Below are 13,707 nucleotides of genomic sequence, written 5' to 3'. Positions count from 1 at the left end.
ATATACATATATATATATATATATATATGTATATATATATATAGGAACTTATTTGCCGCAATGTTTTTGTTGTGGGTATCCTCGCACTTGGTTCACCTTGATAAGTCAAAATAAAATATCAAAAATAATTCCTTGTTCACACCCCTTATCTCACCAGATTTTTCGTAAACGTTGCCATTCACGCTTGCTTACTAAGATTAATGGGGTATCCTCGCACTTGGTTCACCTTGATAAGTCACATAAAAATATCAAAAATAATTCCTTGTTCACACCCCTTATCTCACCAGATTTTTCGTAAACGTTGCCATTCACGCTTGCTTACTCCTGTAAGATTAATGGAAGAATTGGATGAATCATTCTACTCAATAGACGCAGTTCCACCCTTTTTAAGGTGAACATTAACTATCTTTTCACTGTCTTCAACACGTTGTTATACATTTTTTCTGGAGTCCCTTGTCTCAAAGAGAAGTAAACTTTGTCAGAACTAAAAGTATCAACATCGTAGTGCTCACAGTGAGCTCAGGAAAACCTCATTTGACATCTTCATTGAGGAAACTACTAACACAGTTGGTGACAACTCTTCGGCAGCCCACGACCAGTTTCGCCCTTCTTGGGACTTACCAGATGGGCGCAGACCCGAAGTTCCCGTCAATCTTATGATCTACTTGAGCCCAAATTGGACTGTTTTCCAGAAATACACTCATTTGCAAATCAATTTCAGCGACCTTGTGAATGGTTTCCTTTATCAAAATATACTACGATATCACGAATATCGTGCCGACTGAAACATGAGGCGGCCTGTGTGCAGCACATTAAGTTGTAAAATATCTTAAACGAGATATTCAGTTGAGTCTCTCGTGAAAACCAAACTGATTTTCAAATGAGTGTGCTTCTCATTTGACAGAGCTCTATTTAAATAGGTTACAGAGAAAGGCCAGTGAAATCGTCCTAAACAAAGCATATTTCTAAAGATGAAAATACCACAAACTTAGTGGTGTGGATTCATTTGTGAGGGTGAAAGCTAAAGAACATGGTAGGAAGAGCCATGATCAAATAAGGCGGTAGGTTTCCGAGAAAGGTTACTAAATTCGAAATTTCAAGAGCAAGGAAAAAAGTGTGGGACAGCTCTGTGTTGAGCCTGTCCACTGGCACCCTGTGCTTCATCTCAGCTGCTCGAGCAACGACGTCCTATTCTAGTTTTCCTAGCTGATTTGAGCACTCTGTCACCCGTGTTATGCACCATTGCATCTGTGGCTAAGGCGAATCTAGAGCAGTGGAACTGACAAAGAATATTCGTACATCTAGCTGACAGATTGTTTAAATTGACCCAGAAACAACCACAAGCTAAACAACATTCTACATGTGCTTCAGATTCACCTGGTTTACTTCATACCATGGAAACAGGCTATCAGCACAACAAATGTGTAATCTAAATGGGGCATATTTATTTATTTGTTTATCTATTCATTCATTTATTTATTAAGTAAAGTTGAAATTTTGCAGATGTTTCTCGTATTGGTCTGCATTAACTGTATTGTTTATCCTGTTTCGCACGTGCTGAAGGATTATTGTAGACGACACTTCCTCTGAGAGCCTAAAAAGTTGCTTCTTTGCGCATTGATCATTTTGATGATCACTACAGACATACTGCTTGTAATTTAATCTTTATCTATTAAAATTTATCTATTAAACTTTATCTATTAAACGATAGTTCTCATCTCTTCTACTTTCAGGTGGTGCATTGGCTCAGAGTCTAGCGATCATGACAGATGCAGCCCATCTTTTAACAGACTTCGCAAGTTTCTTGATCAGCCTACTTGCTTTGTTCCTTGCCCAGAGACCCTCCACGAAAAAGATGAGCTTTGGATGGCATCGAGCAGGTCTGTACAATTTATACCACCATATCTTCTCCACAACTCTTCTGTTGACCTGGTCTAAAGATAAGAGACTAGTCGGTCAACGTGGTCAAGACAAACTACTTTTGGTGAACTAATTGTTAGTTACCTGTTTGTTAGAATTATATGGCCGGTGAAGGAATGACCTCGAATTCATCTCATTTACTGTCTTGAGCATTTGCCCCTTTCGCAGTGAAATAATCGCTTTAGTGCTAAATAAACCTGTCGCACCTAACAAAGGGTTTGAAAAGTATTCCTCCTGTAAATCACAATCTGATGTTTGGCTAGCATCTTACAAATCAAGTCCGAGCCACCGCAAACCACAAAGAAGTTGAAAAAAATCGCGAACTCCGCGCGCATATTGTGAAAGTGGACTATATTATGCTTAGCTGATCAACTACTTTAAAAAATAACCGAAATCTGTTCGACTGCCCACCATCAGTTTATCCTTTTTGTAGCTCAGCAGCTCAGTGTATCAGCTGAGTTTTGATCAATTTTATTTCCTGCCTGAACATAAAAGTTTGATTAAGAACATCGGCTGATGTATACCAAGGTCACCCGTTTGTTAGCGTGACGGGTATGACACGCATTCAGCTGTAGATCGACAAAAGCCTTAAAGTGAGAGATTTTTATTTCACTGGAACAAAAATGAAATAGGATCCTTAGTACAATCATTTGACCTTTTCTAGCTAGACAATGACTTCGCACTACATTGTATGCTCATAATTGTATCTTTTGTCCCCAAAATCCTCACTACTCCATAATGACGTGTTTTTCACAATCTGTTTCCCTCATCACTTTTAGAGGTGGTCGGGGCTTTGGCCTCCGTGCTGATGATCTGGTTGGTCACTGGCATACTGGTCTACCTCGCTGTGATGCGGATAATGAACAACCATTATGATATAGATGGGAAAATTATGCTTATCACCTCTGCTGTTGGAGTTGGAGTGAATATCATGTGAGTCCGAAGTCAAGTGTGTAGAGAGAATGATGTCAAATTATCATTCCACTCTGGCCTACCCTACTCTATATTGTTTGGTTTATAATGAAATTAGTCATAATTGTTGCGGTGGCCTTCGATCTATTATATAAGGACCTGTCGTTCATATGTGCCACGCAAATAATACAACCACACCGAATTTTTAACCGACCAACCACATACAGCCTATGCGATTGGTCATTTCCAGCCCCCGACCTGGGTTGTCCGACCTGCCACACAGCATTGGAAAAGGACCACACACAAGCTACTCGAACAACCAAATCTCCATTTTGCGAAATTTGCCGTCTGCACGTTACCGTCAGCTTAGTGTATCAGCTCTTATCCTCCCTCAACCATCCTGTTCGTCAAAGGGACAACTTTCATCTCCATTCCCCGGCTGATTTTCCAACCGGTGTTCACGTTTGAAAGATGGGGTTTGGATCTCTCCTTTCTGCTAATCTGTCGATTCTCCTCCATACCTGCATACTAGATCTTCAATTTATGGGGCTCAATTTATATCTAACACAGTCAAACGCACGCAGCCTATCTTTTCGATCCTTCATTAGCAGTGACATATTTAAAATACTCTATCTCCTGAATGCCACATTCTAAGCTTCCCTACTGTCTGCCTTGACTGTTTAGGTGTTCATTGTCAGCACACAACATCGACTGCCTCATTCGCTTGATGCATCCCGAATCATTTTACAAAACGTTTTTCATGGTTACCAATAGCCTGTCTCAAAGTGTTAATCGTCCGAAATAAATAACGCGCGGCGGAATCAAGTATCCAGATCTTTTTTGACTTTCACTATTTAGGTGTTTCGCATTTACGCATGCGCGGAGATGCCTCATTGTCCCCCCATATATTTGCACTGCATATACAATCAAACTGACGTGTACTGTTTGATTTGGCCGTGAGAGGCGCTTACGATGCCGATACACATATGGTCCTTTCAAAAAATCCTGTATTCAATCAACTCTTATGGGAGAAGAATGATTGGCCAAATTACACCGGCTTTTGTAGAATCCGTAAAGCTATTGTCGAAGAGTCTTCATATGAGTAGTCTCCACTAAATTATTTGCCTCTTTTTGTTTGGTGTATTTCACCACAAATATCAACGGGCCACCGCTTTCAAGCAAATCATATGTTGGTGAGCCTACACCATGTCACACAATCTTCTGCTGCAATTTAACTAAGTCTATGGAGCTCGGTTTTCGAAAATACTTGCCTTTGTCGGATATGTGCAGAGCTCTTTGGATTCAATTCCTACCCTGTCTACGCTGGTTCCCTATGTACGTCCCTAAATGAAGGGCCGTAATATCATTCACTGAAATGATTTCGGACTTGAAGTTACGGACGTTACAAAGCACGCGGCGGAAATTCTTTTCCACTCTGTTCTTCGGACATACCACGAAATTGATATCCCCTCTCTATACACGCATTTGAAAGTTCTAGACTCATTAGCATTACATGTGCTCCCGATGCTGGTTTTTCTGCTTCTACTTGATCTTAAAAAAAAACTAGACTCCAGACGGCGTCCACCAACATGAATTAGTCGCAAATTTTGTGCCAATGGTCCGTCGGCGTACGTTGCTTATGTGTATTCGGCTACTCAGACGTCTTTTACGAAACAGAATTGACTTTCCTAGATGTCTCAAAAGCTTTCGGTTGAGCGGAGCGTCCCTCTCACATGCGGCCCGTTACCGCTGGTGGCCAGTTGGACTGGTCAGTCTATGAACAGGCGGTCTGTAGAAGCTCAAATCGATAATAATTTAAGGCACACTCAGCGTCAGAGCTAGTGTTGTTAGGTTCCGATTTGTTTACCATACGCGTTATGCCTTTATCCCTTTCTGCATTCATACATATTTAGACGAGGCTATCCTCCATTAGTACATTTATTTACACACATTCAGGGACCTGTCTGAGGAGTTGCTGTCGATCTGGCGACCAAGTACAGGCTTCCAACACATCAGTAGTCGACGTTTTGAGTATGTTTGGTTGGGATTGGTCGAATGTGGCAAAACTCATTCCTTTCGTTTGTCTACACGTTTCTCTGTCCCTCTACTTTACCAAGACCAACATCGCTTTCTCCACCGCCTCTAATGTCACCTCTGGATTAATTAATTAGTTTATTCGCGGTCTGACATTTTCAAACCCTCTTTTTCTCACGTCAACCTAGGTGGCACAATAGCCTCAAATGAAATAGGACTTCTGAACTCTTGTGTGATCAAGGATGAGGTGCCTAGGATTCTAGTGTCCGCGGTAGGTTGGCAACACACTAACTTCCGTCCAACTTCTAGCCGTCGCTGCCCTCTGCATGGCCCACTCACTTTCGTCCAGCAAATCAAGCGAAAATCCTGCACTGTAGTATAAAATCCTGTTCTCATTTTTCCTTAGGATCTTGGAATACCGTGAAACTTTAGGTGTTCCACAGCTTGCTATACTCTCCAAATCATGAAGATTTAAGGTACTGCTAACCTGTACAATCCTACATAAGTCAGCAATGTGACCATTATTGTTCTGGTTTCCTTTTAGCTCGCGTGCTCATGGTGGATTTTAGGATAAATAAGACTGACTCCCCTTGTAATTCTCTAGTCTAGCGGTGAAGAAATTCGAGTCAAGTCACAAACCAGGCGCTAGCTAAGATTAAGTCCGCAAGTTACCAGATTTAGAAATTTGGCAGAGGTGTCAGTCATCTTCCTTCTCGACTTTTCTCTCCAGATGAAATATACTTTAGCCGTATTGGTAGTGTCAGAATGCGCGCACTGACTATGTCCACTCTTTTGGCGCCGGAATTTTGGCAGGTTAATTTCCACCTCTTCAAATGGCAAATTTGTTATCGGAGTACTTGCCAAACTATATAGAGTGATCTGCTAGATTATATATATGGTCGTGCATAGATAAATCCAAATTTGTGGAAGCACGCCTATTGACATACAAAATTCTTACTGATATGGAGCCTTATTGGCCAGGATTGTAGTGGACTATGACCTTATCAGCGTGTTCGGACAAATGAACAAGCAAAGTAACCCGTACGAAATCACAAAATCACAACAAGAATAGCAGTCGCCAGGGGCTCACGAATGCGTAGATCCAACAGTCCACTACACCGATTCCAATGAGGTGACCGGCTGTGAAGGAAATATCCACTTGTAGAAATTTTCCACCGATGATTCACGTGTGAGTGGCATATTCCACGATGGAAAAATTATTCGCAGCTAAAAAATGTCACGGGGCAGTTAATGTGAATTTCAATAATTCACACCAAAATATAGATCTAGTCCCACTGGTTCAGTGGTCAGCAAACGGTTCAACGGAGCGTAAATTCAATGATTCAGCAAGAAGTCAGCAAGCCGCGACAAAAATTGTGTATTGGTAACATTAGGACAAACGTCATGATAAAATATATACGACATTTACAAAATGTAGTTTAATTTCAGGGAAAATGGTAAATATGTGACAACGGATTACAGACGCAGCAGAATCATTATCCGTTTGTAGCTTTCCATAATAATGTGATATGTTGTGTAGATTTTGAGAGTAACGTAAGGAAATTGTTTTCTTTGATCGCATTAAAAGCGAGGAGGATATAAGTGAGCCTCAGATATCACTAGTAAGCAATCATCCTGATGTTATGGATCCTGGTGTACTCCAGACTGACGAACCTGGAAAGCACTTTTAGAGGTCCGGCCTTTCGATTCGTTTTAGGTCTTAAATTGATGATAATCTACTTTGTTCTGACGCACATGAAATTTAAAATAACTTATTTTGACTTTCATGAGCCATATTGAAGGACAGATCTCACATCTGCCAGTTTCAAAAATCCATTTTGTCTCCACCCCCACCCTTAAAACAGTATGCTCCTGACCCTTCATGACCACGGTCATGGGCACAGCCATGCTGCTCCGAAAGAAACCTCACCGCTGACTGCACTTAGTCACAATCATGAAAGCGTTCATGCAAACGGAACCAAGTTAGACCATGAAAAGCACAGTCATCAACATGGGCATGGTGGTGAGCATGTGCATCAAGTCAGTCCAAAATTGGAGCAAGAAAGCAAACGCCAGAATATCACTGTCCGTGCAGCTCTCATTCATGTCATCGGGGACCTGGTGCAAAGCGTGGGGGTCATGATTGCTGCCATGATCATCTACTTTCGCGTAAGTCTGTTATGACATTTCAGAGAGGTCATATATGTCTTCATTTTTTCCTCTACCCTGTCTTGTCTGCACGTACTTACACCAGAACCGCAAAGGAGCGAACAAAATGGTGGTCTTTTGGACCGTAATAATATGATAGGCAGAAAAAGAAAGGCATTTGCATTTGTCTAAAGCATACAATGGTCTATTCAAACCAATGAAGGATAAAAAATTAACGTCAGCGTGTGGGACGAGACACGCAAGTCACTCCATTCTCATCGTCATCGTCATCAACAACAACAAACGGGTTACCAGTGTTTTCGCCCAACTGTCGTGAGGAGGAATGCCCCAGTGAATAATGGAGAGGCGAATTGGCGAAAACGCTCATCATTCCGCAGAAAAGACGGTAAAAACTACGTACTTACAGTTTAGATCATCCACAAAATAAGCGTACCTGAGCAATATTGCTAAGTAAGATGTCATTAATGTGGCTAAACTTGCGTCGTCAAAGTCACGTGTCATGTTCCCCAGGGCTTGTAGTCACCTTTAAAGAGGAGTGACTCGGCTCCGACCAAGGTGGCGAAAAGATGCCACAGCGTTTCAAAGTCACAACCTATCCACCACAAGCTTTTCAGCTACGAGAATTCGGAATAGAAACAGTGCCTACTTTAATAGCCGTCGGTTGGGTATGCATACGATCAACCGACCCTGTCACCTTAAACTCATGAGTTTTACTTTCGGTGTTAGTGTCCCTAAATAATCACTAAGTTTTTCATTGGGCCCACATTGCAGAGCTTTCAGCTTTAAATTTAGTGATTCTTATCTTTCTCCAGCTAAGATACATATCTTTTGGCTCCCGTAACATTAAAATGGGTAGATTCTGGTAAGTTTCCTTCAGACATTTCCCCTCGTACTAAACTGAGGGTGTGTTTCTTGGGTTTGTGGGAGAAACTCACTGGAACTCTATGCCGGACGGGGCAAGATCTGGATTGAAACTGTTTTTCAAGATGATCGGTATTCGATTACTGGGCCTGTTCACTATTAGTCAATGTTTGCATGATCACTTGAGCTCAACATTTACTCAGCAGCAGAATAGCAGGTAGTGTCCGCTGTGCCTGCACACAGTACTGATGAGTACCGAATTGTGGTGGGTGATCCAAACCAAACATGTCACTAAGTCATGTCTCAGATAAACTAAGGCGCCCTAAATTGAATGGGACTACATCTGAACTTTTTGATTGGATGAGATGGTTAATACTTCTCTACGAACTTTCTTCTATCGTCCATGCACAAACAGAAACCATAATCAGGGAGTGGTTGTTGTTTTGGTCGGTGTAGATCCTTATTGAAAGGGACAGGCGGACAACACAGGGGCAACGTTTACAAGTGTGACGACCGATACTAGTGATGAGACATGCAACTAGTATGTGGTTTTCTTGTAAATACGCTTCACGTCCAATGGAAGGTCGGAATTTGTGGGGCTGCTCAGCAGCATTCGTTTACAACAGCATGATAGTGAATGAATATTCAGGAAAATCCAACTGGACGCTTTCAAGAAGACAGATTCAGTTTTGGAAAACAAGGTGAAAATGAGGTTTACTTTCATGTCCGATAGTTTGTAACGGTTTTATTTGGTGTTCTCTAACAAACAGCAAAGAAGGGCGGTGAGCTTTTCTCCTTTCACAGGTAGTCATTCATGCTGAAGAATTGAAAACTACATCAATTACCACATTACTAGTTGCAGCAGTTGAACTGTTACCTGAATTTCTCATCGGTGGCATCTGAAAAGGGGGACAGTCTACACTTAACACATCATTTGTAACATAGTGGTCTCCCGATCGAATTAAACAGGTAATTCAGAAAAACAATATTTGAGGAACAGTCCATTTTAAGCGCCGTCAGCCACTGCACAGAAAATATCTAAACCGGCTTTAGGTAAGGTATGCGTAATTTTTTTCAAAATCGTTCACGTGAGTTTGAACCAACATAATCAACCAGTGAAATCAAAGCAATTTCAGAGAAGCTCTTGAATCTTCTAGGGTACACTATGCAGACTCAAAATGGTTAATTAATACTGCCTCAAAGGATTTCATTGTGCGTGACCGTATACTTCAGGAAGTTGACTGGAGCTATCCGTACTGTCCATCACCATGCCCCGGGTCAGTTAGGTGCTGGGTGTCAGTGGTGTGTAATGTATTGTACCTTGCTTTTGACAGGTCCTACAATTAATCATAAATTGTCCAGTAGGTTTCAGCATTCGGTGGTTCTGCCTAACTGCTAAACCCTGACAGGCGGGGCAGTCATTCTTCATAACCAGATCGGTTACTGAACCGTCCTTCTATTCGCTGACTGAACCAGTTACCTCACTCAAGCATGACCAAGCTGGCATATTCGGATGTGGTAATCCAAAAGCGTTCAGCGTCTTGATTGTCACATTTACCGTGATTCGATTCCCCGCTCAATCACGCATAATATTTTATTAACATTCCGTAATAAGTTTAAAGATCGCGCCCAAAATTTTCATTTCATTGCTGGAGGAGTGTAGTGTTCTTCCCTGATAGAGTATACAATTGTCGGAATAGGGACTTCCAATACATATATGAGCACTCATGATAAATAGTTTCCATTTTCTTCCGGATTTTGGGTTAGTTAGCTAGTATCGCAAAATGGATACACATTCGGTGGTGTCTTCCCTACCGTTCTTATCATGGAACCTAACAAAGGAATCTGAAGTAAAGTATATGCCAGACATACAAACCTCACCCGGAGGTTACCAAGGGACCGGGTCATGTTACGAGAGACCTATCCAAGAGTCTTGGTGTATCTGCTATTTCGTATCTGTTTTACACGCTTTGCGGTTCACAATTTACTTTCAAAAATTCTGAGAATGAGAAATTATCAGTTTCTGTCTCAGCGACTGGTAAGTAACGTAATCGTTATGTTTCTGTTCTTTTCCCTTCCTGTCTAGCCTAAACTCAAAGTGGTCGATCCGATTTGCACTTTCTTATTCTCAATCCTCGTTTTAATCACCACAATCAACGTGCTCCGAGATGCACTAAGTGTTCTAATGGAAGCCACACCGCGTGGTTTGGACTTCAACGACGTGAAGAACGCTCTTAACGATGTGCCCGGTGTGGTGGAATTGCACAACTTGCGGATGTGGAGTTTGACAATGAATAAAACAGCTGTTTCGGTGCACTTGGCTGTTGGTAGGTCACCGTGTTTTCGCAATCTTACAGGAAATGAATGCCAATGACTACCTCAACGTATGGATGAATCTAGTTTGTATAGGCACCTTATAGGACATTTAGAAGTGCTGGTTTGAGCAAAACTTCGTTCAAGTAGTTGATCACGTGCAACCTGAATTTAGCGAACGGCCGATTGAAGATCACGACAACGAAACCCGTAGTATTGATTATTTTGTTTACGCGAGTTGGTGAATAGGAAGAGAGTGGGACAGCATTTAGCCAAGATAGCTATTCCACGAATAATTGTTCGTTGTTTTTTTTCATTTTGCAGCTGAACTCGGATTCACCTGAGTCTATTTCACGAATATCATTTATGATACTTTGGGTTTATCAGAGATGGAGATATTTCAGGTGGCAACTTTGACTCTATAGTGGACCTGAAACCAGTTTTCAGTACGAAAGTATGAACAAACGACAATCACTATCAGACCTCTCTACACCGTCGACGGAAGTGTGATGCCTACAGTCCCCTAATTTCGGTCAACCCCCTGTTCTACTTGAACCCAAAATGGACGCAATTCGCGAACTACACTCATTCACAAACTAGTTTGGCTTTTACAAGGGACATTACGCTTCAAGCTGAAGCGGTCTCGCCTACCTGATGAGCCCCCTAAGGACACCACCAATGGCGGGCTGTCAAGGAGTTTTAGCCACCCCGTGTGTGGCGTGTTCTAGACATCCAAGATATCCAAGACGTCGTACCAACTGAAGCATGAGACAACCTCGTGCAGCACGTTAATGTGAAGAAAGAGCGTAAACGAGATTTCCGGCTAGATTCAATTGAGTCACCCGTTAAAATCAAATTGCAGCCCTCACATAATTTCTCCACTGAGAATAATACATGAGGGCTTTTCGAGGTTCTAGATACGGAACTATGAGTCGCAGATTTAACGATCCCGGAAACCAAAAGGAAGAACTATGTTCAAAGATCTGCAGTGTTGTTTACACAAACGTATGCAAACCTCAATTGTCTAAGTCCGTGGTGTCAACAGGTGCACAAGTCTGTCACTGACCGCACAGCGCAGTGTTAGGGTCCGCACACCAAACAATGGCGAGCAGAACGTGAGCTCCGTAGTGTGGGGTGTAGCCGTCTCCTCCGACGATAGTCCCGTGATTCTGATTGGCGGTGCGATCACACGGAAACCATGAGAGAACAAGTCAGGGCAGGGTCCACAAGCGGGGCACGAGCACATATGGGCAATTAGGTCAGCTGCGCACAAATACCAGTGTAGGACGGGACAGCCTTTGCGGTAAGGCGAATGACGGGTACAGATGAACAAAGCAAGTGGCTCTCCAAAGTACATGGGTAGTGTGAGCAAACGAGTGGAGGAATTATAATGAGGTCAAGTTACATTCTGCAGGAATTTCAACAGGTTCGTACTCCGTGGGTTGCTTTGGAGAAGAGTGCAGCAACTGGCTAAGCGAATGACCAGAAAACTGAGCGGCTTCTTTCAGATCCAACACAGATCACCTAACTATGATTAGCAAATATGAAAGGAGTTTTCTCGGTGTTATCCTCAGACATGATTACGTTAACATGAAGTCTGTGATATACATCAAGCTTTATACCTCACGCAGAACGATGGTAATTTTTGAAGATGGTGAGTCACATAGAATAACCAACGAAACTAGGGTATTCAAGTTACTGGACTGCTGGTTCCCATCAAAGAGGAAGGATAGGAATAAGTACACGAACAAAGCGGTGTGCACATACTTTGTTCCTAATAAAACGTGTCAAAAACAGCAGTTCTCGGTTTGTGCGTCCTTCGGATTTCTCAGTAATCTGCGACCTTCGGATAGCAAGTTCATATTTCCTGACCTTCCACCACATGACTAGTAGCAAACCATATGGTGGATTATGTTCAATTCTGAACGCCACACCATTCATTTCGTTTCATCCAATTGTCGAGCCCGAAGTGGCTTAGAATGTGTAACGAACTGCGTTTGTTAGGATTACCGCATCCTTTACTATTTTTTCAAAACCCTTTGACATTCCAGTGATGTTCAGTATATATATATATATATATATATATATATAATTTATTAATAAGCTGTGAACAAAATTGTTTTCGAGCTGGTTGAATGTTGCAAGATAATATTTACACCGATGTGGCGCACTTTTGAAGCGGTGATTATCTAAGTCGAAGATTTGCTCATTCAGGTCAGTGCTGACTGTTCTGGAAGAAAACACTAATTTTTCTAAACGAATACTCCTTCAGGAATCGTATAGTCATACCATAGTTCCAATGCTCTCTCGTGGTATTCATTAAACTATCCGGAAAGTTTACTTCTTCAGTGTACTGTCCTTGGAGCATGCCATTTGGTAAAATATCAAAGTATTTGTTTATCAAATTTGTGATCAGCAAGCACAGTTATAACTTTTGAATAAGAAGGCCACGAATGTTCTGCTCAAGCCGTTCCAACTTCCATCACTCGGTCAAATGTCGGACTCATCTCTGCTTGTACAGCAACTTTACAGACTCTGCTCCTAAATAGCTTGCTGCCTGTTTGCTAGTGGACTTTTGAAGTGCAGTCTTGAGATACTGCACCTAGTTGGATGAACAGTATATGTATAACGTTGTGTTCCATCCTTTCTATACGCTTTTTTTAGATCAACTGTGATTGCTTTTGCTGGAAATCCAGCTTACAGTAGTTTGACTTGATATGATTAGGCCATCTGACCACTCATCGGAAGTTAGCTGGTTTATCCCAATTATCCACCATATGAAGCCTAAAAATTGGTCGTTCTGGAGTAATTATGTTGTTAAACCTAATGGTTAGTTGGAATGAATCATATCAACGGCTACTCAGAACTGGACGGCGGACTTCGGTGTGATTGAGGCTGTCTACCGTTTTTGGTAAGCTAAAGGGGTGAGCTTCTCGGGAACTGATTTAACATTACTTTTAGGCCGATGTAGACTTTGTGTTTAAATTATACATATATATTATATATAATGCGGACTTCGGTGTGATTGAGGCTGTCTACCGTTTTTGGTAAGCTAAAGGGGTGAGCTTCTCGGGAACTGATTTAACATTACTTTTAGGCCGATGTAGCCTTTGTGTTTAAATTATACATATATATATATATATACTGTATAGTTGACCTGGTTCGTTCGGATCACCTAGGTTATATTTATTTGTCTATTGAGTATACCAGATCTGTATGCTAGAGAGCATTTCGGCACACTCTGCCTTATTTTTAACTGAGATATTGCATCGCGTGCATCTTCGTGACAACAGTTTTGGTTTATACTCATCGATAGGCGGTGTTCGAATCAGAATGTGTTGTGTAGACTTTAGCAATAGTTTCGAGCCCAGCAACGACTGCGCTAGGGAAACGCATCGTATCATACACTGGTAATTTGATATCCCGTAGCCAATATAACGCTGTACCTGTTCTTTCATTATGCCGTTTACAGTTGCGCAGTTTTGAGGATATTTCAAC

At 41.7% G+C, this 13,707-nt stretch overlaps 1 protein-coding gene across 1 annotated transcript in view; it reads left to right on the top strand.

Moving 5' to 3' along the window:
* T265_00034 (hypothetical protein) overlaps window positions 1-13,707 on the top strand; it is a gene marked incomplete at both ends in the record, with an annotated part of 82,312 nt that overhangs the window by 66,120 nt on the left and 2,485 nt on the right. Inside the window, 4 exons of the mRNA XM_009163691.1 lie at window positions 1,734-1,880; window positions 2,700-2,853; window positions 6,732-7,035; window positions 9,983-10,223. Of these exons, the coding sequence (XP_009161955.1) occupies window positions 1,734-1,880; window positions 2,700-2,853; window positions 6,732-7,035; window positions 9,983-10,223 (846 nt within the window). The remainder of the gene's footprint in view (window positions 1-1,733; window positions 1,881-2,699; window positions 2,854-6,731; window positions 7,036-9,982; window positions 10,224-13,707) is intronic.

This window comes from Opisthorchis viverrini (genome assembly GCF_000715545.1).
Source record: "Opisthorchis viverrini unplaced genomic scaffold opera_v5_1, whole genome shotgun sequence".
Classification (NCBI taxonomy): domain Eukaryota; kingdom Metazoa; phylum Platyhelminthes; class Trematoda; order Opisthorchiida; family Opisthorchiidae; genus Opisthorchis; species Opisthorchis viverrini.
Note: the sequence above shows the minus strand (reverse complement) of the source record. Positions and strands in the feature narration are given on the sequence as shown.